The 26,274-nt window shown below is 44.1% G+C and overlaps 1 protein-coding gene across 1 annotated transcript in view; it reads right to left on the bottom strand.

Annotated features, from left to right (window-relative positions):
- The window catches only part of T265_07023 (hypothetical protein), a gene marked incomplete at both ends in the record, with an annotated part of 64,894 nt that overhangs the window by 15,911 nt on the left and 22,709 nt on the right, over window positions 1-26,274 (bottom strand). The window contains 6 exons of the mRNA XM_009172444.1: window positions 2,823-2,918; window positions 3,560-3,682; window positions 10,232-10,830; window positions 11,725-11,871; window positions 16,060-16,141; window positions 20,054-20,542. Coding sequence (XP_009170708.1) covers window positions 2,823-2,918; window positions 3,560-3,682; window positions 10,232-10,830; window positions 11,725-11,871; window positions 16,060-16,141; window positions 20,054-20,542 — 1,536 coding nt within the window. The remainder of the gene's footprint in view (window positions 1-2,822; window positions 2,919-3,559; window positions 3,683-10,231; window positions 10,831-11,724; window positions 11,872-16,059; window positions 16,142-20,053; window positions 20,543-26,274) is intronic.

Raw genomic sequence — 26,274 nt, forward strand, 5'->3', positions numbered from 1 at the left:
CGCACAGTTGTTGACTGTACGCAAAAATGTATCAAATACCCAGAGAACTAGACATTCCACATTGTGTGTAACTCCTCTTAGGGATTTTCGGGATACGCTTATTACAGAGAGTATCTTTCAGCAGGAAGTTTGGCTCGTGCAAAGCGTTTGCTTCACGAGGGTTTTTACTTATTTGGAGATTACTTCCGGTAAGTGTCGTGCGTCGAAGTTTAGATTAACGACTTAATTACTAGTATCTTGGGGATTCGTGCGTTGAGCGGTGAATTACCTCCGTTCTGTATGAAATCCCAATTTTTTCCGGATACACCAGTTGGTCTGCCTGCAGTCCGTGTCTGATTCGATCTTGTTAAGACTGCCATTTCCAGAATCTTGCTGATATGTCTCAACAATTCGTAATTACACACCCCTACAAAGTAGCCAGAATCAAATGCTGTACTTAATCGATTGTCCCCATGCCTGTTATAAGTGATAAGTTAATAGTTTAGTGTACTTTGTGACAACTCCGTAGTCCGAATAATCAACTACTCTCAGAAGTCATGTTTTGCCACTGTTGGGTAAGCAAATTCACCCTAAAATGTATGGGAAACGGGTTTTCACCTAAATTCACTAGACCAACAAGCCAACATCTGGTTGAAAGGGTCTAGCCAACAAACACTGCTGTTTCTGACTTCCAGTTAAGCAAATATTTCTACCCACGAACTTAGGTGTTTAAGGCATTACTTCCAATTGCAGTGATTTTGAATTGTCTTTGAATAGTAAATAAGAAGTCGAACCTATGTGATTTGCGTGGATCCGAATCACGCCAACCCCGATCAAAAGTCGACATCAGTAATAAGGAGCCATTGTGCGTAAATCCTCTTTCAAATTATAATATTCGGGTTGAGGACGGACGCACAGAGAACGAAAGATGCCGCGTGGCAGCCCTAGATATGTTTGGTCCGCCTATCGATTAGCCTTTGGACATAATGTTAGGAACCGCATTTACTATCTATGGAACGTCCTTCTGCTCAACGCCCACTTATATTTGTCAGCAACCAAATGTTCATACAGTCATAGAGACAACTAGAGAATAAGGTCCACTTTTTCACTACGGCAATATTTAGTGTGATCCTTATATTTTCATGATCAGCGACTCGGTCAGTACGTCTGCTGCAAACTGACAACCACAAGGAATTATATCATGGAATGCATAGCCCAAATACCAACACACAACTGTGACCACGAAAAAAGCATAGTGATTAAAAATCTGCATGTTACGCGATATTCACAAACTGAAAAACAGACCTTTGCCATCTCCAGACATGAGAACTGGCTCATGGACAAAGTGTGAATGTTACGCAAATCTTGATGTACCGCGCGATGCGCTAATCATCGGTGAACAATACGTGTTCTTCGAAGCGAAGTGGGAAAGGCAATTCAGAGTACACCTGAAATATCCGTCGATGTTCACACATATGGCTGACGATGTGAAAAGAATATCACAAACGGGCGATTCAGTTAGGTCTCTCGTGAAAACGGAGTTGATATGCAAATGAGTTTATTTGTCGAAAACGTGGGCTGGTTTTCTGCAAGTACATTTAGCTATTGACACTAGTTTACCCGTTCGGTGTGGACCCTGGTAGCAAGTAACCAATTAAGTGCTTCAGTAAGTCACGTGTAACCGCACTAACTCCGGATGACGTATGAATACACGTATATTAATTGCTACTGTTTCTTAAAGTCGTCAAATCATCGACCACAAGAGACTGGATGTGCTTTTTGATCTATTCGGGTTCCCGAAGTTGCCTTGATAGGCATCATTACGGCCTGATGTCGTCAATGGTCAGGTGATGCAATTTACAGTGATTTATGTGATGCATCGTTTCAAAAGAGGAAATATTTGATCGGCAATTCTCGGCTGTCGTTCGACTGAGGGTATGTGGAACTGCCAGCCCACCAAAGAATAACACGTGAAGACATTCAAGTGGGCAAGATAATTCCACCGACTGTTAGCATGCGATTCAGACTATCGAATGAATAGTTGAGTTGTTTTGTCTACCCGATCGAATTCTGATCAGCGGCGTTGAAATTTTCGGTCAATGTTGACACGCGAATCAGTGTATCCACCCGGTGCTATGTCGCACACCCATAGTGGTATTAGTTCTGAGGACCCGTCCCTCACACTCCAGATCATGCTCCACCACTTGTGTTTTGGTCAGAGTGGGTACACGGTGTCCATCTAACCAAATTGTTGTGAATACAGTTTAACGAGATGTCTATCCGTCGTTCGGTTGATTAGTTTCCTAGGTTGACGCTGTACTTGTCAGAGTTGACTACCCATCTAGTAAGCGTCTCTACTTTGAAGACGACGCTAGATTAACATTCATCCCCAGTGGGGTAGTACAGTTGAACGACCATACCTTTGTTCGTCAGTTGAGTTAGCTTTCCCAGGCTAATGTGAGCGTAATCCCTTTTCCACACTCTTAGGTGAAACCTTGGAACTCCAAATCCATGGTTTATTTTTACGAGCATCTATGAGTAGACAACGCTTGAGAGACACCCTAGTCTTAAAGTTATTGTCCATTAATGATATTTGGGCGGCAACGCAATGTATCGTAAAGCCTCTCACACCTACCGGTAATGCACGACACTAACTCCTAATGCAACGTACTGAAGATGTCTCGTCGAATGGTGACGAAACATTTGAAAGTCAACTGCCAAGCTTGGCGAACTGAGCAATAACAGCCTGATGAATTACCAATGAATGCACTTGAGTTACCAATATTCCATCACACTACCAGGAATTAAAGTGAAATAGACAATGCAAAAACCGGGAACCATACCCGTTCTGATTGATGCTTCAGTGCTTGTGCATAGCGTTCTTCCTCCTGCTGATTGAAGAGCTCTACAAACACTTGAGGCAAATTTGACGGAGGCGTCTAAAAGGAAAGCATAAGAGTGAATGCGACTTTAGTGAGGATGGAGGAAACAAGACGATAAGAAATGACACATAAGCTTGCTTTCCATACAACCCTTAGCCAATGCATCCGAGAAGTTCAAGGTCACAATTTTTGCAAAAATAAACTTCCGTGTCATAAGGTGCCACAGATAAGTTCTTGTCGATACTGTTCCTTAGAACCAAAAATGTTGTTTGCGACCGCGTAGGTGCTGGATAGACCACTGTAAAGAAAACACTGTAACGCCTGGTGACTAGCAATCCTTAAAAGTAAGTGACTGAGACACGATCAGGAAGAAGTTGAATTTGGAGGCTTCAAAGTTTAGGCCTTTCAGTGTATACGAGTTTAATGTGTGTTCGAAGCAGAGAGTGTCCATTTCAAAAGCCTACGATCGTGCACTAACTACTGAGTCAACTCACAAGAGGGCAACATCCACTCAAGAACAAATCTGTAAGCCCAAACAGGATTGTCAGTGATCCAAGGGAGGAAGATCGATGTGCCGTTGGTAACATCGACATGAATCTGAATTCATAAATTTGAGGACGTAATCCATTTCAACGGCACGTCTAATAGTGCACGAAACCAGCTACCAACAAATTGGAAAAATACTGGCAAAGTCTCACCTTTTTCACCAATGAAGGAGGTTCATAAGCCAGTAGATAGTTCCTGGAAACCAGTAAGTATTGTTGATAAGCACAAGGGGCTTTGGGATGCACCTCCACCAAATTGTTTATGAGTTCGCGAAGCTGTGAGGTAAGTGGATAGAGGGAGTGAAGCAAACGGTTTTAGTATGTGGGATGAACATACGGTGGGGTAGTAGTATGTAATATGAAAGATTTATCTTGGAAAAGTGACATGATGTGCCCAGATGCCTGGTAAGAATGGCAAAATTATCTTTTTTTTAATCAAAATCTGAATACAAAATGCACTCATTTGAAAAGGGATTTGGTTTTGCTGTGGGTGATTGCGGCATAACTGGTGGTCACATCCACCTCAATCTCGTTTGAACAGTTGCACACTCATATGTTGGCGTAATTATTCTGGTGAGTTTGGACTAGACAGCTTCGCCCTCACTACAGCTCATCAGGAGTGCATATCCTATGGATGTGTCAGGGTTTGAACTCCGGACCTCAAACATGTGTAACGAGCATGTTTCCACTAATCAACCAACGCACGTTAGACGCATCTGAATTTTCACATATGAACAGGCGAATGTGTTCACGCTTGAGCATTGTTATTGGTATGTCCGTCTACTCGAAGAACGACCCAGTAACTGCCTGGAGTTGATGATCGATTGCCCTGCCTGCCAGGACTTACCAGTCAGGTAGTGCCATGAGCACTTGAAACCCGCTGGACAATTTTTGGGTTTGTTATGGGTGTTTACAGGACATGTAGCTGTTTTTAAAGATCTAACTGAATCTCTCGTTTAGGGTACTCTGTCAGAGTTTTCAGCAACGTTATTGGTAGTGTGTACCGTCTAGACATTGCACTGTGATATCTAGAATATCATGCCAACTGAATCATGGAGCGGCTTTTGTGCAGCACGTTCCGGTGAAGATCATAAACGAGAGAATCGGCTGGGGCTCAGTTGATTCTCTCGGTAAAACGGAAACTATGTGCAAAGGAGTGTACTTCACAAACTGTGCCCAATTTGGATTCAAACAGAAAATGAGGCTGCCGGAAACCCAGGGATTACGCCTACCTGATGAACCCCAAGAAAAGCGAAATAGGTCGTGTACCTTCGAAGAGTCTTTAGCAACTTTATGAGTGGTGCATTCCGTCTACAAATGTGTGATTGCTTTTGAGGATTAGTTATCCTAGAGAGATTAGACAATCGTCCAATAACTGGAGCATCATGATAGCAGGTCTTCCGAACTCAACCTGCTAATGGTAGGGTGACTGAGATCATGAAAAACCGTCGAACTGGCTTGGCTGCTGATGGAGGTCGGCAAACCATCTTCACTCCTCCGTCTATTATTCCACAGAAACTTCTCTTGTTTGACTCAGAATGATTTCTTCTCTTCCTCTGAAGGATCAGGCGAAGGTTATGGTGACTGTAACAACAATAAGCTCAAACACGGCATCTGTTTCTGGGGTCGGGCAGAAGTGCAAAGCGGGTCATTTGTTTGGTGTCACTGACTAACAAGAGTCTCGGTAAATGGTTGCTTGAAGTAATCGAGGGTGTATCGGATAATGCATTCTAGGAAGTAACTCATAGCTAAGAAATAGGGTAATCTGTACAAATGGAGCAAGTCATGCTGGGAATACCGTAGGACATCATAACCAGTGAGGACTGATATAGATATAAAGATTTCCACTTAACTGAAAGCCATTTGCAGGAAAATATTACAAAATCAGCAAGCTGGTCGTCAAGTTTTAAACATACTAACGGTCTCTGAGTTTAACGCTCTCGAGCAATGAAATAAGAACGATTAGCGAGAAAGGTTCGGCGATATTGGATAGACTCCTGACGACACACCGGTTGATGAGGTATGAGCATAAGCTCTGTTCGTTAGTTTATTCCATGAGCACTTGGAGTACACACGTATCATTACCAGTAAACGTGAGAATGTTAGTCTGTTGTATGCATGAAAGTCGAGCCGTCGTGTTATGACATTGGAATTCGCCCCATAGGTAACTTGCGAATGCAGGTATGTTCATCTTTATGACATACTGGATCTCAAACCTATAGAAGACGATAATGGTGGTTTTGAACTTTTACACTAACCAATCACAGTACCTTAATTCACCCGGTTCCGTTACAACATTGACTATTCATGAAATACTGAGTTAGTGTTTCCTTTCTACTACAGTCGTATTAGAAAGGTGGTCAGAATATGGAAGGATGAACAGTTTCACTTGCGATTACTCTGCACAGCTACACGACTGACTACCCAAAAACCATGGGTAACCTAGCCTCATGAGATGCTGACGATTGCAACTGCTGTTGACCTAGGTATTCACAGTAGCCCACTTATTGGGCATCCATAAATCGTCAAAAAAAAAAACGCAATTCATCCCGTTTCAAGTATGCCTGCAAAACAAGTGTGATCCATAGCTGGGACCTGTAGTTACAAGAGAACAAAGGATGGGTTGGTATTACATCAGGCTGGCTGTCGTTAAAAATGTACTGTATAGATTCGTTGGTTTTACTTGAGCTTGTAATGTCTCCATTTTAGCTTAAGTTAAGTTACGCAGATCAGACCATTAACAAACCGGTCGTTGTCATGTATGTCAGTACTGATGGAATTCATCCTTAATAATTCGAAATTGTTATTTATAACTCGTGATGGTGCTGGCCAATTCTTTTAGCCCCATTTACGCACGAGATTAGGCTTATTCCACACATGGGTAACAAATTTGAAGACAAGAAATAGGGAGTTTGTCTAGCCGTCTGCAACCAGATTGGGATGCCAGTTCACCCAGACACGTGATTCACAAAAAAACTAGGGGTCTGACGAAACTTGAAAATCCAATAAAACGGTAATCATTGTAAATCCGACCAACAAAACTACTCTACATGAATAAATTTGCCGTTTTTCTAGTGTCAAGTCGTGGGGTACAGAATGACGCAAAGCGAACAAGGAAGATAAATCATTCATCCCAAACGCGCCCTTAGAGACAGAAATGGACAGACCGAATAATCTGTCTGGATGACGTTTGCGCACGTTTGACTTAAGCAACCAACTAGAACACGTGTATTGCCTCCATTGTCCGAGTTTTTGGAGACAAGATTAGCCAGCAAGATTTCCTATAGGCTCACGAAGAACGCCCAGGTGTCCCTAAATGGGATGCAGCAGCTATAAAAAATGAATACAACTGGTTACGCAGACTAGTTATTGAAATAATGAGTTAGCAACGCACCAATCGTTAGGAACAATTATAGGCGTTGTCAGCCCTCGAGCTGACCTACCACAAACTCCACTCCAACAAATAGCGAGCCGCCATAATATCAGATGGAAACCACTTCAGCAGTAGGGTTTTTAACAAACTAGTCCAAATTATCATAGTTCTGTTCTGCTTGGTGGCAATGGACTCAAACGGTAGCTTCTGAAGGTACAGTGTGTTTGGGGAATGCCCTATGATGCGTATACGGTCACCTCAGACTACGGTAACCACATAGTCACTTCTTACGAAATTCGCACTGAATTCAAGCATGTCCGATTCCGCTGCACGCACTGACAGGAAACGTAGTGGTTTGTCTGCGTTGTTTGTTATCATGTAACCGACAACATTTTGTCTGCCCATCATCAGACCTTGGTTATGGACCGAAAAATGACACGAGAAATGCACTAGATGCGGTCAAATTTGGCTGCAGTTTTGTCGAGCGCCAGTGTGCAAATGTACGTTGCTGTCGCACTTAAACCTCACACGCAGAATTTTTGTCGGCACCGTCTCGGTGGGCCTGGCCAAGGCAGACTTACTCCTTACATGCGACGCAACCATAAAAACTCCCACATCTGACGGTCTAAAAACGTAATGCTAACCGGGCATTGATTGTTACGCCAAACCATTATCTTTTCGCACGATCGCGTGGAAAAGTTCATACAGAATTACAGTCTTTTCCGTTATTGTCTGAATGATTCGCATGGATGGGGAGTTGGTGGACTGCGCCGCGCCATCTCTATGGCAGCAGAAACATGGACTGCCGAAAGGGCTTCACGGATATGATGATACCTGCGGTGGATGAAGTACAAACGACTCCGACTTACAGGACGGATGACAGGTCACGGAGCCATAAGAGTCAATGAACTAGGCCAGAATTCTGGGACCGTATCTCAGATACGGTCATCGGTTTGTGAATGTGACCACTTTCGCTTGTGCGAACATTGCCTAACATCATAATCAATTCCAGTGAATCCAGCGGGAACAGTTGTGCACATAAATGAAATTCACGAGGTTACATTGTCTATAAACAGTTCCGTGACAAAATCAATAAAAATTATTTCCAGCTTATTGTAGATGAAGAAGAAATTGTGTATGATTCAGTGAAATACAATCATTTGCAAATAAATTTGTTTATTGTGGGAGACTCATCTGGAATCCAGCTGAATCTCTCGTTTATGATGTTCTCAAACAGCACATTCAGTTACTTGAAAACATTAAAAACGACAGATTCAGCTGGGTTCTAGGTGAGTCTTCCGCAAAAACCAAATCTGTTTACAAACGAGTGTATTTCGCTAATTTCGTGCAATCCGGGTTCAAGTAGATCATGAGATTGGTGGAAACTCGGGCACTGCGCCTACCTGATGAGCCCCAACAAAGGCGAAACCGGTCGTGGGATGTCGAGGAATTTTTCAGCAAACTTATGAGTAGTGGGTTATGTCTATATATGTATGATTCAGTTTGTCGCTCGATTGATGCCATGGTTCACCACTTCAACTCGGTTGTTGTTTCGAATCACACGCGAATTTAGTACATCCTTGACTGAAAGTTGCTATCTAGGCAGTAGTGTGGCCATTAATCTCATTGGTTCCATCAGGATTTGTGTTCTTTGTCAGGTCTTCCCATTAAGTGAATCATACTGAATTGGTAAGCCAGAAGCTTTAACAAAATATAAAATGGAGATTGGGTCAATTAAAAAGGTACCTTCTGAACTGGTCATGAGTTTCAACGAGAGGGAAATGGCAAACGGACAAGCCGAATAGAAGGAAAACTATTGAACTAGGTGTTCGATCGAGTAATCAGAAGGCAGAACTGCTGGCAGTAACGCAACGGACAGGAAAACCAAATCACCACTCGAAATAAGAGGGAAGAACAATTGAACTGGAGTTACTAAATGAACCAAACAGATGCGAGGAAATCGGGCGGAATGAAACTCGAAAGGATCAATCAAATTAAGTGCCAGACAGTATCAACTACCACCTTGATCAAGTATATGGGAATTTCGGTCAGCAGTAGACGGAGTGAAAACACCTTAACCATACAGTGAACATGTCCGTGGATAACATTCAGAATAGTGAAGCACTCTAAAAAGGAAAGAGGATGCCTTGGAGAAATTGTGTTGCATTATGGGGAAAACCACACTTTCACCCCTTGAAGACCGAAACCCTGGGGAAGATTTTATCTGATGTGTCGAGGGAGATAACCAGAAGTGTTCTGATTAGATACGAAGTGTGCATGAACTATGCACGTGTGTTTAAGTGGTTATACTCCCGTACCTGTCAAAAAGCACTGAAGAAACAGCAAAAAGCCAAGTCTCTGATCAACAGGAATTTCACTTTAAGACTAGATGCCCGAAAATAGTTTTAGCGCATGCCATATATGAAGAATTTTGTCTTACGAAGGGTAAATTTATCACTATTATACTGTGGTATCCGGAATTTTACAACTTGGTCACCAGCTGTATCTCTGGAGACACCTGGCATCTCTTCAAGCAAGACCCCGGACCATTTCATGGACACTCAAAAGGCAAGAGTAATGTGGAACGCTGCTGAAAAAAACCGGGCCAAGCCTAATAATCTCTATATTTTATTTTGAAATGAAGACGTGAAAACATACTTATGATATACACCCATCCGTCGAAGACTTTCGAGCAACCTTATCGATGGTGTACTGACGTGAAAACACTTTTTATTGGGCTCGGTATCATTTACTGAGGCCGCTTCGATGAAGAATCTCGTACAAGATACACTTGAAGTTACAGTTAGATCGCAAAGTTAATTATTAAGTTGCTTTTTCATTTTCTACTTGACGTTCGTTCTGGCCGTGCACCTAGCTGGGCTAAATAGTATGTTCAGTTAAAGCCGCCAAATGTCACTAAGCCACATCGCATTCCACCACAGACGACAACACTGAACGGAATAACTATTCTACATCCCTACAAACATTGCCACTAGTTTATCTGAAAAAATACGGAATTTGGGAGCTGATGTACATGCTGGTGCGCCAGAAAGTGATTTTATTTGAGTTCCCTTAACCTGAATCAGCTTATATGTCGAAATAGTCTCGGGATGTGCTAACTCGCGCGGAAACAGCTAGAAGGGGTCACGAGTCCGCAGCGAAGCTACCCCGAGCTTGCAGCAGCAGATGCCACGAAGAATAGGACAAGCCTTTGAAAAGTGCATCAAAAATGAACCACAAAATAATCCTACGTTAACGACTTCAGCTTAACGTACGATTACGTTGAGCCGATGAGTAAATTAAACACAAAAAGCTCAATGTTTTCTATGGAACTCAACAATAGTTCGGATAGGAGGTAGAAGAACAAATGAAATCAAGCTGCACTGCCACGTGCTGGTCAAGAGGGAACAAAATTGACAAAAAACAAGGAGTAAACGTGAATGATAACTCACCTTCTTCTGCACTGCAGCAGCTTTCTCAAATGGATTCTCGAAGTTGTGCAAAGACATGTCCCGTTTGTCGTCGTCAGGTCCCAGAGGACAAGTCAGATAGCTAATATCACCATCAAGTTCCATCGAAGTGGTCGCTGTCGGCGATTCGGTTTTTGGTGGCTGAGAGGTTGAACAGCCGGGTAAGGATTGAGGAGGTGAATCAGTCGGTTTAGCTTTATAATCACCCTCAGATGGCCTACGTTCCCGAATATCTGTGTCCATGTTTGATGGATCCGAGTTTGAGAAATTTTCAGGTTTCGGTGATCGTTTCTCAACCTTCTGTACTGCTTCACCGCCTTCATTGGATGATTGTAGCTTACAAACCACGCCAACCGAAGAGTCAGAATCAACAGGCCCACCACCCATTGGTTCGTTTGGGCAGTCTGTAGACGGATGACCAGTGACGCAACTACTGATAATAGGAGCGGATGGTAAGGAACCTGGTTGGCTGGACGTGCATACAGAAAAAATTCGACCCGCTACCTGCGGTTGTGTTCCATTCTCACCATTATTTTCGTTGCGTTGTCGTAACTTTCGTTTCTTGATGGGAGTGGTGTCCGCTGAAAGCGACGGTAAGAGCATTAGTGTGGACTTATATTGTTAGGAACGTTAACAACCCAAAGTAATGTGACCTGAGGATATGGCATACGTATCCACTCATAAAACAGCGCCGATATTGGTGTGCGAGGACTGGAGTCAGATCTAGCATCCGAGGGTAAGATATTTCCATCATATGGTACTTACATTTGGATTAATTATCCAAGCAGGTATCAGTCATTACCACTCATCACTCTTTGGCGTTCACAACCTATTGTTCATTCATGGTTGGCGAGAAGCAGCGGACGTGTCTAAGCGTTGCTCCGACAGGGTGGCAGTTGATTTGATTAAGGGAGACGAGCAATGTTCTACAAGGAATGTGAACTAAAGCACCGTCACATCGGAATAGCGAACTCCCAGGTTTTGATGAAAATTCTAACTCTGTCGGTTTACTCACTGTGTTTGGCAACCAAGGGTCCTCTAGACACTGTATCCTTAATACCTGGGATAGTGCAAAGACATGTCCCGTTTGTCGTCGTCAGGTCCCAGAGGACAAGTCAGATAGCTAATATCACCATCAAGTTCCATCGAAGTGGTCGCTGTCGGCGATTCGGTTTTTGGTGGCTGAGAGGTTGAACAGCCGGGTAAGGATTGAGGAGGTGAATCAGTCGGTTTAGCTTTATAATCACCCTCAGATGGCCTACGTTCCCGAATATCTGTGTCCATGTTTGATGGATCCGAGTTTGAGAAATTTTCAGGTTTCGGTGATCGTTTCTCAACCTTCTGTACTGCTTCACCGCCTTCATTGGATGATTGTAGCTTACAAACCACGCCAACCGAAGAGTCAGAATCAACAGGCCCACCACCCATTGGTTCGTTTGGGCAGTCTGTAGACGGATGACCAGTGACGCAACTACTGATAATAGGAGCGGATGGTAAGGAACCTGGTTGGCTGGACGTGCATACAGAAAAAATTCGACCCGCTACCTGCGGTTGTGTTCCATTCTCACCATTATTTTCGTTGCGTTGTCGTAACTTTCGTTTCTTGATGGGAGTGGTGTCCGCTGAAAGCGACGGTAAGAGCATTAGTGTGGACTTATATTGTTAGGAACGTTAACAACCCAAAGTAATGTGACCTGAGGATATGGCATACGTATCCACTCATAAAACAGCGCCGATATTGGTGTGCGAGGACTGGAGTCAGATCTAGCATCCGAGGGTAAGATATTTCCATCATATGGTACTTACATTTGGATTAATTATCCAAGCAGGTATCAGTCATTACCACTCATCACTCTTTGGCGTTCACAACCTATTGTTCATTCATGGTTGGCGAGAAGCAGCGGACGTGTCTAAGCGTTGCTCCGACAGGGTGGCAGTTGATTTGATTAAGGGAGACGAGCAATGTTCTACAAGGAATGTGAACTAAAGCACCGTCACATCGGAATAGCGAACTCCCAGGTTTTGATGAAAATTCTAACTCTGTCGGTTTACTCACTGTGTTTGGCAACCAAGGGTCCTCTAGACACTGTATCCTTAATACCTGGGATAGAACAATCAGATATATCGATGTCACCCGGAGGATGGTCATGGAAACACAAGCATCCATTCATCGGGTGCCGTCATAGCACTCTCCACAGCTGGCATTTCCCGGACTCCCGTAATATTGCCTACCTCTAGAAACCGTCCCTGTCTCATCAAGATTTATTGCCAATAATCCTGAATGGAAATGATCAAAGTCCGAACTGCTCGACCAAAATCTGACCAGAAGGGAGAATGTCCGTAGATCATGTCAAATAGATGGCCAAACTAAGTTGGGCGAGTTCATTAAGAGTATCTCACTGTCTGCGTCGTTGTGTAGCGAAGCCCTGTGTTGTCGGTGGAATCACGTCAGCACACGTCACAATGTAAAAGTGACAGTCCGCACGGTTTTCACGAACAGATGAAGAATAAAGATGCGAGCCTCAAAGACCGTACGTAAATCGACGAGTAATGATTAACCCAATCAAATTACGAGTGGTTGATGTAAGTCAATTCCAGGTAGATAGACACATGGATATTACCACATCGCCGTGTCGCCTGGCTAAACGACGCAGTGAAGACGTCACCCTGACCACTACCGAAACGTTTACAACCATACTGCTCAGCTGAGTGAAAGGATGATTTGATTGCCACTGTAATCACAGCTGCTGGACACAAGGATAAAACGATACCCAGGTTTTCGGAATATCAACACGCAGTCCAGAGTTGGGTTTTTGTGGCACCATCAGAATCAGAGCATGGGCCAAAAACTGGTAAGTAAAACTGCTATTGACCGGCTGCATTCTTCTTCCTCCGACCAGGTAGCAAGGATTTAAAGCGCCAACTGCGGCATAGCCAGGCCCAGCTATACTCTATTTTAGAATTAAAAGCCGTACAACGAACGCTCGGATGGCGGCCTTGATGAAACGACTTTCACAAATCTCAGAGCGGGCATAGCGATTGCGATCGCCAAAGTTCGACTGAATGGGTTGCGCAGCGTGCGGCCTGTTTAATAGCAGGTGAGTCTAACCTCAGAGAGGATGTTGAACACCCAAAATGAACAACGGCAAAGCTAGGTATCATAATCAGTGATTTGAAACGACTATTGGTTTTGTGATTATTGTGGTGAAAATTCGCTTCGAAAGGGTCCATGACATATATGAAGTAAACCGTGTCTGACTACCACAAAGGTACGAACAGAATGACAGAAAGGGAAAGGACGAAGTTCCGATACCCTAGTTTGCGCACCTACAAATATTTACTTAGTCAATAAATACTCATTTTCAACGCTCATGTGTTCAGCACTCAGTTGCACGTGGCCGTTTTCGACAGCTACAGCACTTTTACTCCTAACATGGGGAGCAGTGACTTAGCGGTTGCGTGCAATCCAGAAATATTAACGTGGCCGTGACAGACTCATACAAGAACGGAGACCAACAATACACAGTTCGTGGACTGTATCATCAAGGGCACGGATCAGCTTACATCCAGAGATTTGTGATGCCGAAGAAACAGGTGCTGCTAGGCGCTCTGCACTTTCTTTGTAGTAACTTTCTGTTACTAAAACTATCTTCAGATGACTCTTTGAAAATAGAACAAACTCGTAGAACTCCGGATTAGACTACTTCTGGCCAAGAGTGCCAGAAATAGCTAAATACCGTAGTATGACGCGTCAAAGGGCTTAAACTGATCTACCGAATGATGCACAACACTGGGAACTTCTTCAGTGACGCCATCAGTTTGCTGCTGAAATACGTCGTTGTTAGAGTGGATCACAGTTTGTTGCATCGTGAGAGTGAATTTTATTTTCGCCCCAGTGTTGGGTTGTAAAAGCACAGGACGAAGGTCATATTTTGCCTATGAAATTCTCAAATAAATGTATCTTCATTTGGAGGACAAGTATATGAAACCTACTTCTTACGGAAAAGTGAACTTTATCCACCTTACAATTGGCCATTTAGACCATTCACTGTTTAATTGTTAGGTAGTTTCTGGAGAGCATCCGCGATTGCAGTAAAGTGAAAAACGGATCAAAGATGCGGTGCATTTTTGTTCCAAATGTCTGTTGTAATCGACAGATTGTAGTTACTAAACCAGTCAAAACAACAAAAAAGCGATGATGGGGCAGAACACTTAGTTCACATTGAAAATTTTTAGACGAAGATTGCTGAAGTGAGCGTGTAAACAAAGTGCAAGTCCAACCCGAGTGAATCAAGTGTAAACGAGGGATACCCACGTTTGATGGAAACCAAGTAAAAAGACTGTTCCGAATTTTACGTGCCAGTGCTTGGCGGAGGTATCCTCAAACCAGACAATGTTTGCACACAAATCCCCATGTTACCCGATGACTAGGCTCTAATTACGGAGTTGATCATAAGAAGCGAGGTGCGAAAACCAACAAACAATAGGAGTCCAGGGGCAATGGGTACACTTCAGGTCAGACAGTTTGATATGTGTATGTATGAGGATGCCAATGTCATACAGAAGAGCAAATTAGGACTGGTCTGATTCAGTGGTCGATACGGGGTTCAAAATTACGGGCCATGTAATTTTAATTAGAGCACCTCGGCGGTACCAGCACGAACGAGCAAAAGCCAACATCCGGATTGGTTCCGATTACTTTTCTCTGACGGAAACTCTTCAGTCGGTTTTCGCATCATTAGCGAGATTATCGATCAATGAGTATAGTAATGAACAAGCGTATTTTAGTAATTGCTACATTCTTAAGCTGTCTGTAAATACCTTTAGCTGGTTTAGTACTTCTCAATTTGTATTGATTTTCTTATTGTATTGTAACCAGCAACCAATTTCCTACGGTTTCGTTCATTTGGTGAAAAAACTGCTAAACTACAGGAAAAGTGTACATGAAAACCCTAAGAACATAACGTTGACGGAAACCGCGGGACTGCGCCTACCTGAGGCCTAAGAAGAGCGAAACTGGTCATGGTCTGCCGAAATTTTCAGTAACCTTATGAATGGTATATTAACTCTAAACCCTAAGACTGGTAATGCGTATTTGACGTTGGGTGCAAAATGGTAGGAATTCGTTTACGGGAGATTACAGAGGCAGTGATACATGTCATCAACATGCAGGATTGTTTCGCGGGCGAAACTGACAACATTAAGCACGATTCTTGAGCTTTTAACTGAAAAGAACCGTGGTTCCGAATCCTTCCTATCCAAATATTCTTGTACTAGTGCTTTACGGCGGTGGAGCACCAGCGTTCTCATCTGGTGTTGCTGTCAATGATGATGGTGATGAAGCACCTTGTCCGAACATCGGTGCTCTGACTTCAGTGAATTACATACTCTCAGCATCCGGATTACATCGTCACTGACTCACGTTTTCGAGTAGCGGAAAATCTATACGAAACACCACCAAAATTAACACATCACGTACCATTGCAATATCGATGTAACCTAGTTGTACGTAGAGGGTTACCGCTTTATCGCGAGTAGTCAACTTTATAGGCGCGTCAGAATTTATATGTCGCGGAACACTTGTGACATCGATATGCTTGACACCTGGAAATACTGAACCTTCCATAATAATCATATAATCTCAGTGCAACTTACAGACCGAAAACTGTGCACCAAAAAAAAAAACAAACCACTATGGTTGCCTAGAAAAAGGGGTGACATGTATGAACAAGAACAAAACATTGACTTAATAACAGAAGGCTGAAAAAGGGGAAAGTGACAGACGAGCAGTAGTTTACGGAAGGGCGTACTGTGGCGTTCTCGTTCCTCACGTTCGCGTTGGGCTGCCGTGTGCGAACGTAGTGTGCGACCACTGCGATGTCTGTGTGACTCCTACCAAAAAAAGATGTAAAAAGTAACTGAAAAACAAAACAAGGTATTGCCATACTAACTTATATATTACATTTACGTTGTGAAAATCTTGGAATAATTCCCTCATCCGTCTATCACTCCAGAATAAACCCAACGTTTATCATAATCCAGAAATTGGATAAGATGGTCTGAGCTTAATTCCGACACTCGAAAACTCTCTTTTGACGAGCGTCCATTAAAATAAAGAGTAGTTGCTTTCTGTCCGACTGTTGCGATCGAGTGGCTTTTCGTATCTTCTTTGAAAACTGTGAAAATCGAGGGCTTCTCGATTTGCTTGGGTTGGCGACAACAGGCGGGAAAATAAACCAGGGGAATTGGTGTGATCTACTCAAGGACTTTTGATATGTCTGTTAGCGCAAAACTCGATCCGTTAGCACACATCGCCGACCTGTGGTAAACACGGTGCAATCAGCATTTTGGGGTTGTTTTACAGGGAGTTCTATCTCACACTCCGTTCCACTCAGAAGAAGAGACGAATCAACAATCCGAACGGAAACTCCATTGGAATTCCCTAACACCATTCTAGCAACGAGTGGCGAACCTATCGTTAGGCTGGTCAGCCAACAAAGAGCGCGATTCAAAGCCATCTAATGATCCAGACATGCATGTTTAGGTCCACCCGGAGTTGAAGAAATGAATGAGCCGACACAACATAAATCAGAGGTGTGAAGCAAAGGACAGGCTTCCAATAGAGTTGACAGGAAAGTTAGCCCCAATATTAGTCGTGTGCTGACTTCCGCGGCAGTCAACATCCATAACAGTGCTAAATGTGTTAAAACTGGCAAAAGAAGTACGACCTAACACCGGCTAAGCAGCTGGAGATACATCAGTGGCTAAGGTACGAATCTGCTGATCAGAAGGCCCTTTGTTCGAGCCTAACCTCGGCACATCAACGTCCCCTGCTTCTGGCTTGAGGCAACTTGGTAGTATCTTTGCCGTCAAGGTTCCCTTGGGCTGTAGGGCAGACAGGCACCAAAGGAGTGTTACAGCTACGAAATCGGAAAATAAACATGAGGGACGAGACTTGATTCATCGACCTTGTATAGTTCCGGCTCGTGACCAGAGTAAACTGGACTATTAGCGAAGGCGACTACAATGGTCTACCTCCACCTATGACTCCAAACTACCATCTTATATCTAAGGACACAGACATTAGGCGTTCTCACAAGAACATTAGATGATGGGATGGAACGGTAACAACGGGATAAATTGTATCAAGAAAAAAAAGATTTTCAAACGGCTAGAATTGCTATGCGAGCAGTAGGCCCTTGCGTAATGTTAAGCGACAAAAATGTTTAATGGAACCGGTATCGTGAGCCAGATGTGTGAAATTCACACTAAGACAAAGTGATCTTGATAAACTAATCCTTTGCTTCGATTGGAAGCGTTTAAACGTCCAACTTAGATAGACACTAAGGTCACAAGCAAGGTAAAATTCAGTGCATTCCGATGATCGATTGCGTCGGTTTAGAGCAATTTCGGAAGACGACAGGTGTAAGTTGATCTACTGAGTAGGAGTAAGTCTGACCTGATGAGAAAAACGAATGGAACACCCAGTCAACTCCGTTCGAGTTTTTTTTTCCAAAGATGCACATCAAATTGCCAGAAGAACTCGACTTTACTTGTGTCTCGTACAATGAAAAAGCTACTCTCAGATGTCGACTCTGCAATAAGAATATTTCCCGCGTGGTGTCTATAAAATGCTGCTACCACAGAGCAACATTGGTTATGAAGGCTGATTCTGAATAAGGGCGAATTTTCACCAAATAAAAAGACCGAGTAAGGAAAGAAGAAAGCACGAAGGGTTGAGATATTGTCAGGCTGTCCAAGCCTAGGCAAGATCCACATATTCCCCTGAAGAGCATCAACGTATCATCCGATGCGGGAGGCCCTTGAGAGTACTTAATACCAGGTAAGAACACGCAAACTACTTAGAAAATCAACACACCAGGTGGCCCCTCTGATGATATAAGAGAAAAACCAATTGCAAGTGTTTGCAGTTTTCTGACTTTTAATCCTAACGAGGTGAATTTCACGGGGCACGCTACTGGTCCAAAGCACCACATGTGCGACTAAGACGAAATAGACCCATTTCACGCTTAGGGTTTTTTAATGAACTGGCATCAAGGATCAAAAGCGATTAGTTGATGGGTACGAAACTGACAGTCGGCTGAGAAAGCACACGAGTCAACTAATGCTGTAGACTTCAAGTAGTTGTCTGATACCTGCGGTTTATGGGGAAAAGTGTACCGTTGTCGATTGGGAACAACAAAGTAGTGTCGCGCTGTGAAGTCAGGGAGAGAATCCAAAAAGGGATGAAGAAATATGAAAGTGCTGTACACAGGTTGATGAGTGTCGTACGTGATTCACTTTCATCTTCAGGGATGGCAAGAATGACGTGATCTGAGCAACTCATATATGGGCAGGAATTGTACACGGAGATGCAAACTTAGATAGCATACAAGCTTTCTAAAAGCCCAAGTTACATCAAGCACATGGAACACTGAACTCCGTCTGGAGATGTTGCCCGTTAAAAGTTGACAATCCCCAAGAATGAATAAATCTTCCGATTTTTAAACAGTCCTACAAAAACCTCATGCATTCCTCCAGCAGCAGACACTTAGGCGTATGCTGACTGGCTGCCAAGTCCTTAAGAATGTCAGTGAGTCAATTCAGACTCTGAGTCGTAAACAGGGTTTTGAAGTAACTGCAGACAATATGTCAAATTGTTACTAACACATGGTGTCATGCGAGACTGAACTGCCCAACAGGGGCCTAATTATCAAGATGGCATAACTGACCGATAGCGACGTCAAGCGGTTAGATTGTTGCCACAGTGAGTGCCGGACATAAGCTAGTTTTTCGATTGAATGATCCACACACGAACAACAAATTTGTAGGTGATCGAGCATCCGTCAGTCATATGATATTTTTTGGGCGAACACAATTAGGGTAGACATAATACAGAAGTGACCATGAAATTTGAAAATGGAGCGATGCATGCGATTTTCCGTACCATGAGAAGTCAGATTCCAGAGAATACGACCGCATTTATTTCCGTGACGAACCTCCGTTATTCAGGCTAAACAACATATGTAACTTATTCAGAGTTTGGAAGAAGTTAGTGCCGGACAACGAATATCTACCTTTTCGATGACTCAGTATCAAACTCTGCATCCAGTCCTTGATAATTGTACAGTAAGGTATACCGAACAAATGAACAATGCAATCCATTCCTGCGTTTGGAGGCACAGCAGAGGCAGACTAATGACAAGTGGCATCGTAGTGACAATAACGAGTCTACCTAAAACACGATCACAGTGATGTGAGACAATGGGAGTGAGCAATAAACATGAAGCGTGAAGCCGTCTGGAGCATAAGCCAATAAGATTTCAGGCGTCGTCAAGTGGCGTAACAGTTGGTATCACAAGGACTTAGTGCCATTTGGACAAAACATGTGAAAATGAAGTAAACGAACTGCGGTTGCACAAAGGTTATCGGGTGTTTTTGCGCCTGCATCGTATACGGGCTTACTCAGCGCACGAATTAGTCAGAAGGTTACGGAGGCCTTTCATTGAGCACATTTCGTGGTGTATCGACCGAGAATAAATGTGTGATGCATGCATTACTCTAGAAGCAGAGCTTGTCTAGATACGAACTTAAAGAACCGAGTTTTCTTCTATGTGTACCACTTTCAGTCAGAAAAGACTATCAAAAGTTCAATCCATGGCAAAAAAAGAGCTATTCAATCACCATGGGAACAAAAAAGAGACAAATACACTACCCACTGCAACTGGCAAACTTTCAGATCTGAGAATCCGAGACCTATTGATACACAGTAAACAGATAAAAGCAATGATGTTAAATAGTTACCTTGGTTGATTCCTTAGTCAATTCACTGGAGGCTTCGTTTGAAGACCGTGCGGTATCTGATAGAGATTCTTCAATGGGCTGCTCATTCGACAGTCGCTGTGTGGATTCGTGAAAATCAACATTAGATTCAGAATCCATGTGTTGCTGAGACTCATTGAGCTCTCTGGACGCGTTCTCAGGTTGGCTGAGGGATGGAGCTGCGGCCTTTGGCTGTTCTACGGAATGACCGGTGATATCAATTGACCGTGGAATTAGTGTGCTATCGGACTGCTCGCCTGGAGTTTCGTCGGTCCCGCTATCTAGTTTGTCCACATTCGGCTCAGAAGAGAAACAACCGTGCGTCTTGGCGTCAGTCTCAAATGAGGTACTTGTTGGAGGTCCGAGGGAGTCGGAGTCTGTCGAGGCACCTGAGGCAAACTTAATACGCAATGGAGGGACTTTCTGTAGCGAAGCGGCGTCATCCGGATTGGAGTCTATAAACGAAGGCACCTACAACACAAAAAGGACCTTTAAGAGTAGAATTAGGATAGCTACCTAAACACTCCTCACTCATCAGAGGAACAAGTGACCGACTATGTGGCAGCAGTGAACATGGACGTAAGTGAAAACCGTAAAGCTTCAAAAAGGTGGACAAGAAATACGTCAACACAGGCTGTGACCCTCGAAATAAAGCAAGTTGCTGTACTCAATATGTGTGGACAATGCACTGGCATCAAGATTAGAGTCAGATTTTGGGTATGAACCCAAGCGAAAGACAAGACAGAATGCTTGTATGGGACTCAAACACAACCTCTTGCCTACCAAACAAGTGCTCCACAAACTGACCTACCGCGGACGTTGTCCCATGTCACAATTGTTTTCCTAAATTTTACGGTGATATACTAAACTTCTGTCTGATGGGTCGGCAGTTGGCACCTGTCAGAGGTAACCTCCACAAGGAGTCAGTCGCTAACACCACCGGAACGTCTAAACCAAGTCAACAAAAGGCTCAGCTACGATGCCCGTCACATTACTCTCGTTTCAACAGGCGTCTTCCTGTCCTGGCGCACATTCTCGTGAGTCCGTACCAAAGGGAGCAGGGAAGATGTCCAACCTCAAACAGGAATAATCTGGGATAGATTCAAGCCAACAACTTGTGAAACATTAGTTTTGTGCGAGCAAAAGTCCTCAGAAATAAAGCAGATCTGACCCTACTACCGATACGCGCCTTCAACGTGAAAGCTAATCACCACCTTTCGATTTTTCAGTTATTTTAGCCGCAACAAACATTGGTTCGATGAGGAAACTCAGCGAATAAGCAGCCCAAAGTCGAATTAAAATTTGCGAGCACCGAACCACGTAGCAAAAGCTTAAATGGAATTGGCTACAGTTACCTTGGCTTAATGGAAAAAAGTAATTCCCGATAGCTTCTGAAAATAGAATACAGAGAAATGATTCCTTAGTTTGGAGCTAAGAACGGATCAAAGTGAAGGCACTGGGTAAAGTAGGTACATAACTATAAACCCCGGGTGACAGATTCCAAGACAGTTCCAGGAAGAGAATCAAAAGGAAGTTAAAAAGAGTGCAAATTAAAGCTGACTGACAATAAATCGATCGAAATTGATGGCGATTACATGGATTCAACTGGAAAAAGCGAGTGAATGCCTCAAACAAATGTCCGGTTACTGGGTTCACAAAATGCAGGTGTAGCAGGGACATCGGTGGACACAGAACTGTAGTAGGGAAAAAGAATATATCCAAACGTCATCGTTGATCCAACGTTAAACAGGCTGACGTACACAAGTATAGAGCATAGCCGATTCCAACACTACTTGATCGATTGCATGAAAATATGTGGACAAATACAGTGAAGAAACTGGGATCATCATCTTTAGCATCGAATTATACCCATGGAATATTGAGCATATTTCAAGAGCGTACCCTGTGTCTCCCTAGAGAGCAACAGATAATCAGGTTCGAAGAATTTAGGCCATAAAAGAATAAGGTCGAAATTCAAGCCGTTTCACCCTAGTTTAACAGGTAGGTCGGTGACTGCGTGAAACTTTCATAACGAGGAAATGTAATCGAATGTGGATGAACTAATCGGAAGATGAAAAAACAAGACCGTGTGACAGCCCTCTGAGCGTTTGGAATTATTCGGCGGTCAGACAGTGTGGTGTGCTAGGCTTCGTACACAACCGAATGTCAACCAAGCGGTTCGATCACGGTCACATCTGTCATTACCACCAGCTGTAAGAACTGCATATTGTCGTACAATTTCGGTCACCGATGATCTGGAGAGGTGGAGCAGATGGCTGCGCACTGGAGGCGGTAGTCAAAATAATTCATGCGTATCTACAGGGTTCTCAGCGAACTGTTATTTGGGAAACTTTGGAGGGGAGTTATGCAGTGAAGGCGAGCGCTACGATGGACGAGCACCACTGATTACGTGATTGAGCTATGTCTGACAGTGTCTCTAACTACTCATGTGGCCCATCTCGGGGTCTCCATCCAAGCAGAAGGTAAAGGCCAGAGCAGCTGAGTTTGATGCTAACGGCTTCCATACTTCTCCCCTGGCTCGTTCCCGCCCGTCACGCGGTTGTGCTAAAAGAAGCCTTCAAGGACGTCGGTCAAATGGCATGAGGAGCAAGTGACAACGCCAGCACAACGTGTGATCAGTTCATCCATAGTGGGCGAGGTATCTTCTCTGAAAACCATTCGACCTGCTTCAGCACCACACCGACCTGGCTTTTCCGTCGGACTCCCGCGATGCTCCAAAGATATCAATGGTCAAACACTGGAGGTCTTTTGATGCCCCGGCACGTAGCGGCCAGGTTTCTGACCGGTATAATAATATGGAGCGCACTGCAGTACCGTAAACTCGACCCTTGACGGATAAGCTGATGTGCCACGAGTGACGCAGGTTCACGAAAGCTGCACTGGCCTTCCCAATCCGGATGAAAATATCATTTGTCACGAGACCACCGGGAATGATAAAGCCGCCAGGCTAGACAAATTTATCTACTACCTCAATCGGCTCATCCGCAAACATGAGGCTGGTGTTCGAGCCTACCCAATCTTACAGTAGCACTACGCATTGCAAGTGTGAAGTGCATTATAAACCTTGAGGGAGAATTATTTAGGTTAGTTAATATTGTGTGCATTACCACGAAGTTAAATCCAAGGAGAGCTATGTCGAACACGTACTCGATATCTGTGAGCTTCGGAAGCACTTCGAACACAGGCATCAGAGGCTGGTAGGGAGTCTTTCACAATCGTACCAATGACGAAGTTGGACAGGGAAGGTGAAGATGATAGCTTTGTCTGACATCACTTGATGTAGTGACTCATGCGAGAGCTTCCCGTAGACGTTCACACGTCCACAGGAGTTGGCATGCAGCGACTTCACGAGGGTCAAGAATTTACGGGGATGCCTTTGCTCCGCAGAAATTTCCAAACGGTACAGAGTCAAAGGCAGCTTTCAATTCAAGGATCACAACCATTGGTGGTCGCTGGAAGCATTGTCTTTGTTGCAAAGTCTGTCTGAGAACCTGTCGACGCATCCTCTAGCAGGACGGAACCCAGATTAGTTTTCACGATCTGTCTCACCCTGCGTTCAGTTAACCAGTGAGCACCTTCGATGCTACAGCTACCCGACCAATGCCAAACCCTGTCAAATTATAGGCGAACAAAACAGTGGCAGCTACAACCATTGAACGATACGTACGCGGTCTTCGCATTTGTTGGTGATGACATGTTGGCTGCCAAGGTTAACCTGGTTCTCTTCCATCTCCTGAGCTTACTTGCTCCACCATACTTCCCAGTCTTTCCGTAAACTATCAAAGGACTTGACCGTCATTAGGCAACCTCCTGGTCAGTTCCATGCTGAATCCTATCAAAGAGTCTCCAGCGTACATACTTCTCGCGAGTTGGTCACATGAAGAAACGCAGTTACTTTCGAGCACATGATTAGGGTGGCAACGTTGAAAACGACCTCACCATCCATAGCTGGCGGCAAAGTCATCAACGTTAGTTTAGGTCCATTTTAGGGTAGCGGATGGATTCCAAATGGCGAGCTGCCATTCAGGTCTCGAGTTTGCGCTAATCAGATGGAGTAAAATACCTGGACATATTCGTGAACATATCGCTATTGTGGCTTCAGGCCCCAGTTCAACTATGGGAGCCACTGAGATGGGACTCTTCTGAGGCTTAGTGGCCGACTTGTTCGTCCAGGTCCCCGAACAATATAGTGCAGTCGACTTCTGGCGCTTATCGAAGGAGGTTGGGACGTGGACCGCAGAATTCATCCCTGACTCTTTCAGAGTTGCAGTTAGGGAGAACACAAGCCAAGACAACTAGCGATTAACGTTTACTCTCCCTCCGGTAGCTTGATTCGAAGGATGTCACCACACAACCTGCTTTTGCTAGGTTTCGAATCAAGAATTGAGGGTTTCCCATATTGATTGATGGGTTTTTCAACATCCATCGCACCTGTCGATGAGCTAGTCAAGCAAAAACAGTGGCGTAATATGTTGACTTGAATAATGAATTAGCTCAACTGAGTAGCTCAGCTTGAAGCGTACAAGAGCTTCCGATGAACTATTCCCGTTTAACACCTTTCACAGACCAAGGCCAACTGCTGTCTAATCTGTGTGTCTGAGATCTGTAAGCAGAATGAGTGACGCGGTGGCAGCAATCTAGGGGAAGGTTTATTAACATGATGGTCGGGTGTTGGAAGAGCACCCTTCTCGGGGAGATTAAGTTGGGCCTAAGAGGTATTATTAGTTCACTCGCAGTCGCAGAGAGGAAACTTTGTTTTGTTTGAGCTATACTCCAAAATTTATGACAGGCTATCCAGACCTAAAGGGAAAATATTCTTAAAGGGCTCGATTTGGGGCTTTTGACTTGACCGGTAAGAAAGAGGGCAATGTACGGAATCTGGCGGAATAGCAGCGTGATGAATTGTTGGTTGCTAATGGGTTCAACAGCCTTACGCAACATCGTTTTACGGGCACTCACCAAGGTTTCATTTTAAGGATTTAATCCCTAGATTTCTTAGGATGGATAGCTGATATGTAGTCTACCTTATACGTCACATATGAGGTGCTCATTTGTAGTCCAATAGAAACCAGACCAGAAATATCGCTACCACTAGTCAAAAGCAAGGGGCCACGTGAAGATCTGAACCGAAAAACTGGAGTGATCCAACGACCTCATAGTTTGCAGTAAACAGTTATGTTCACGTGTGGTTAGACTGGTATGCAGGTCGTGCAATCTAGCTACTCAGATCAGTTATTTCTCACCTACTGTCCTGAAAACAGGTCACAGTCAATTTCAGCTAACACATTCTAGAATGGGGGGCTGAATCGACGTTAGACATGGCACAGCACAGTCCATCCGTCAAAATAACGTCCCCCCATCATCGTGGTACAAACATATTGACTCTTTTCAGAAGCCTCTATGGTGAAATTTGGTAGATTGAAACTTACACTCGGTAAGTGAGAGGTCAGACGTTTGAGTCTGCCCCAAGCTGCACATTTTTGTGCTTGGACTTTTCATCGTCATCATCATTGTCAGCTGTAAGAACCGCGTACTCGTCGTACAGTGGTTGTAACTGCCACAGTTTCGTTCACCGATGATTTGGGGGAGGCGTAGGTAGCTGCGCATTACAGGCGGGAGATGATAAACTGTTGCATAAATCCACCATTGGCAGTGGGCTGTCAACTGGGGGAATTGGGAAGGGAGCTATGCATTGAAGGCAATAGCTTTGATGCATGAGCGCCATTGAGGGCGCGACTGGGCCATGTCTGACAATGTCTCTAACCATTGATGTGGACCGTCTCGGGGTCCCCATCCAGGAAGACGGCAATTAACAGCGCAGCTGAGTTTGCTGTTAATGGCTTTCACACTTCGCTGCCAAGTCATTGTTTGACCACCTCTGGCTCTCTTACACCCTTCATGTGGTTGTGCGAAAAGAGCTCTTCGAAGAGGTCGGTCGACTGGCATAGCAACACGTGGCCAAGACCGCGCAAACTATGCAGTGTGATCAGTTCATCTATTGAGGGTGAGTTATTTCTCCCGAATACCATTCGGCGTACTTGAGCACTGCTGATCCAGTGTTCCCACCAGCTTCGGGCAATGCTCCGAAGACATCGAAAGACACTGAAAGTCTTTTGACGTCCTCAGCGCGCAGCGGCCTGGTTTCTGATCCATATAGTAATATGGAGCGCATGGCGGCATTG

Source organism: Opisthorchis viverrini, assembly GCF_000715545.1.
Source record: "Opisthorchis viverrini unplaced genomic scaffold opera_v5_155, whole genome shotgun sequence".
Taxonomy (NCBI): Eukaryota; Metazoa; Platyhelminthes; class Trematoda; order Opisthorchiida; family Opisthorchiidae; genus Opisthorchis; species Opisthorchis viverrini.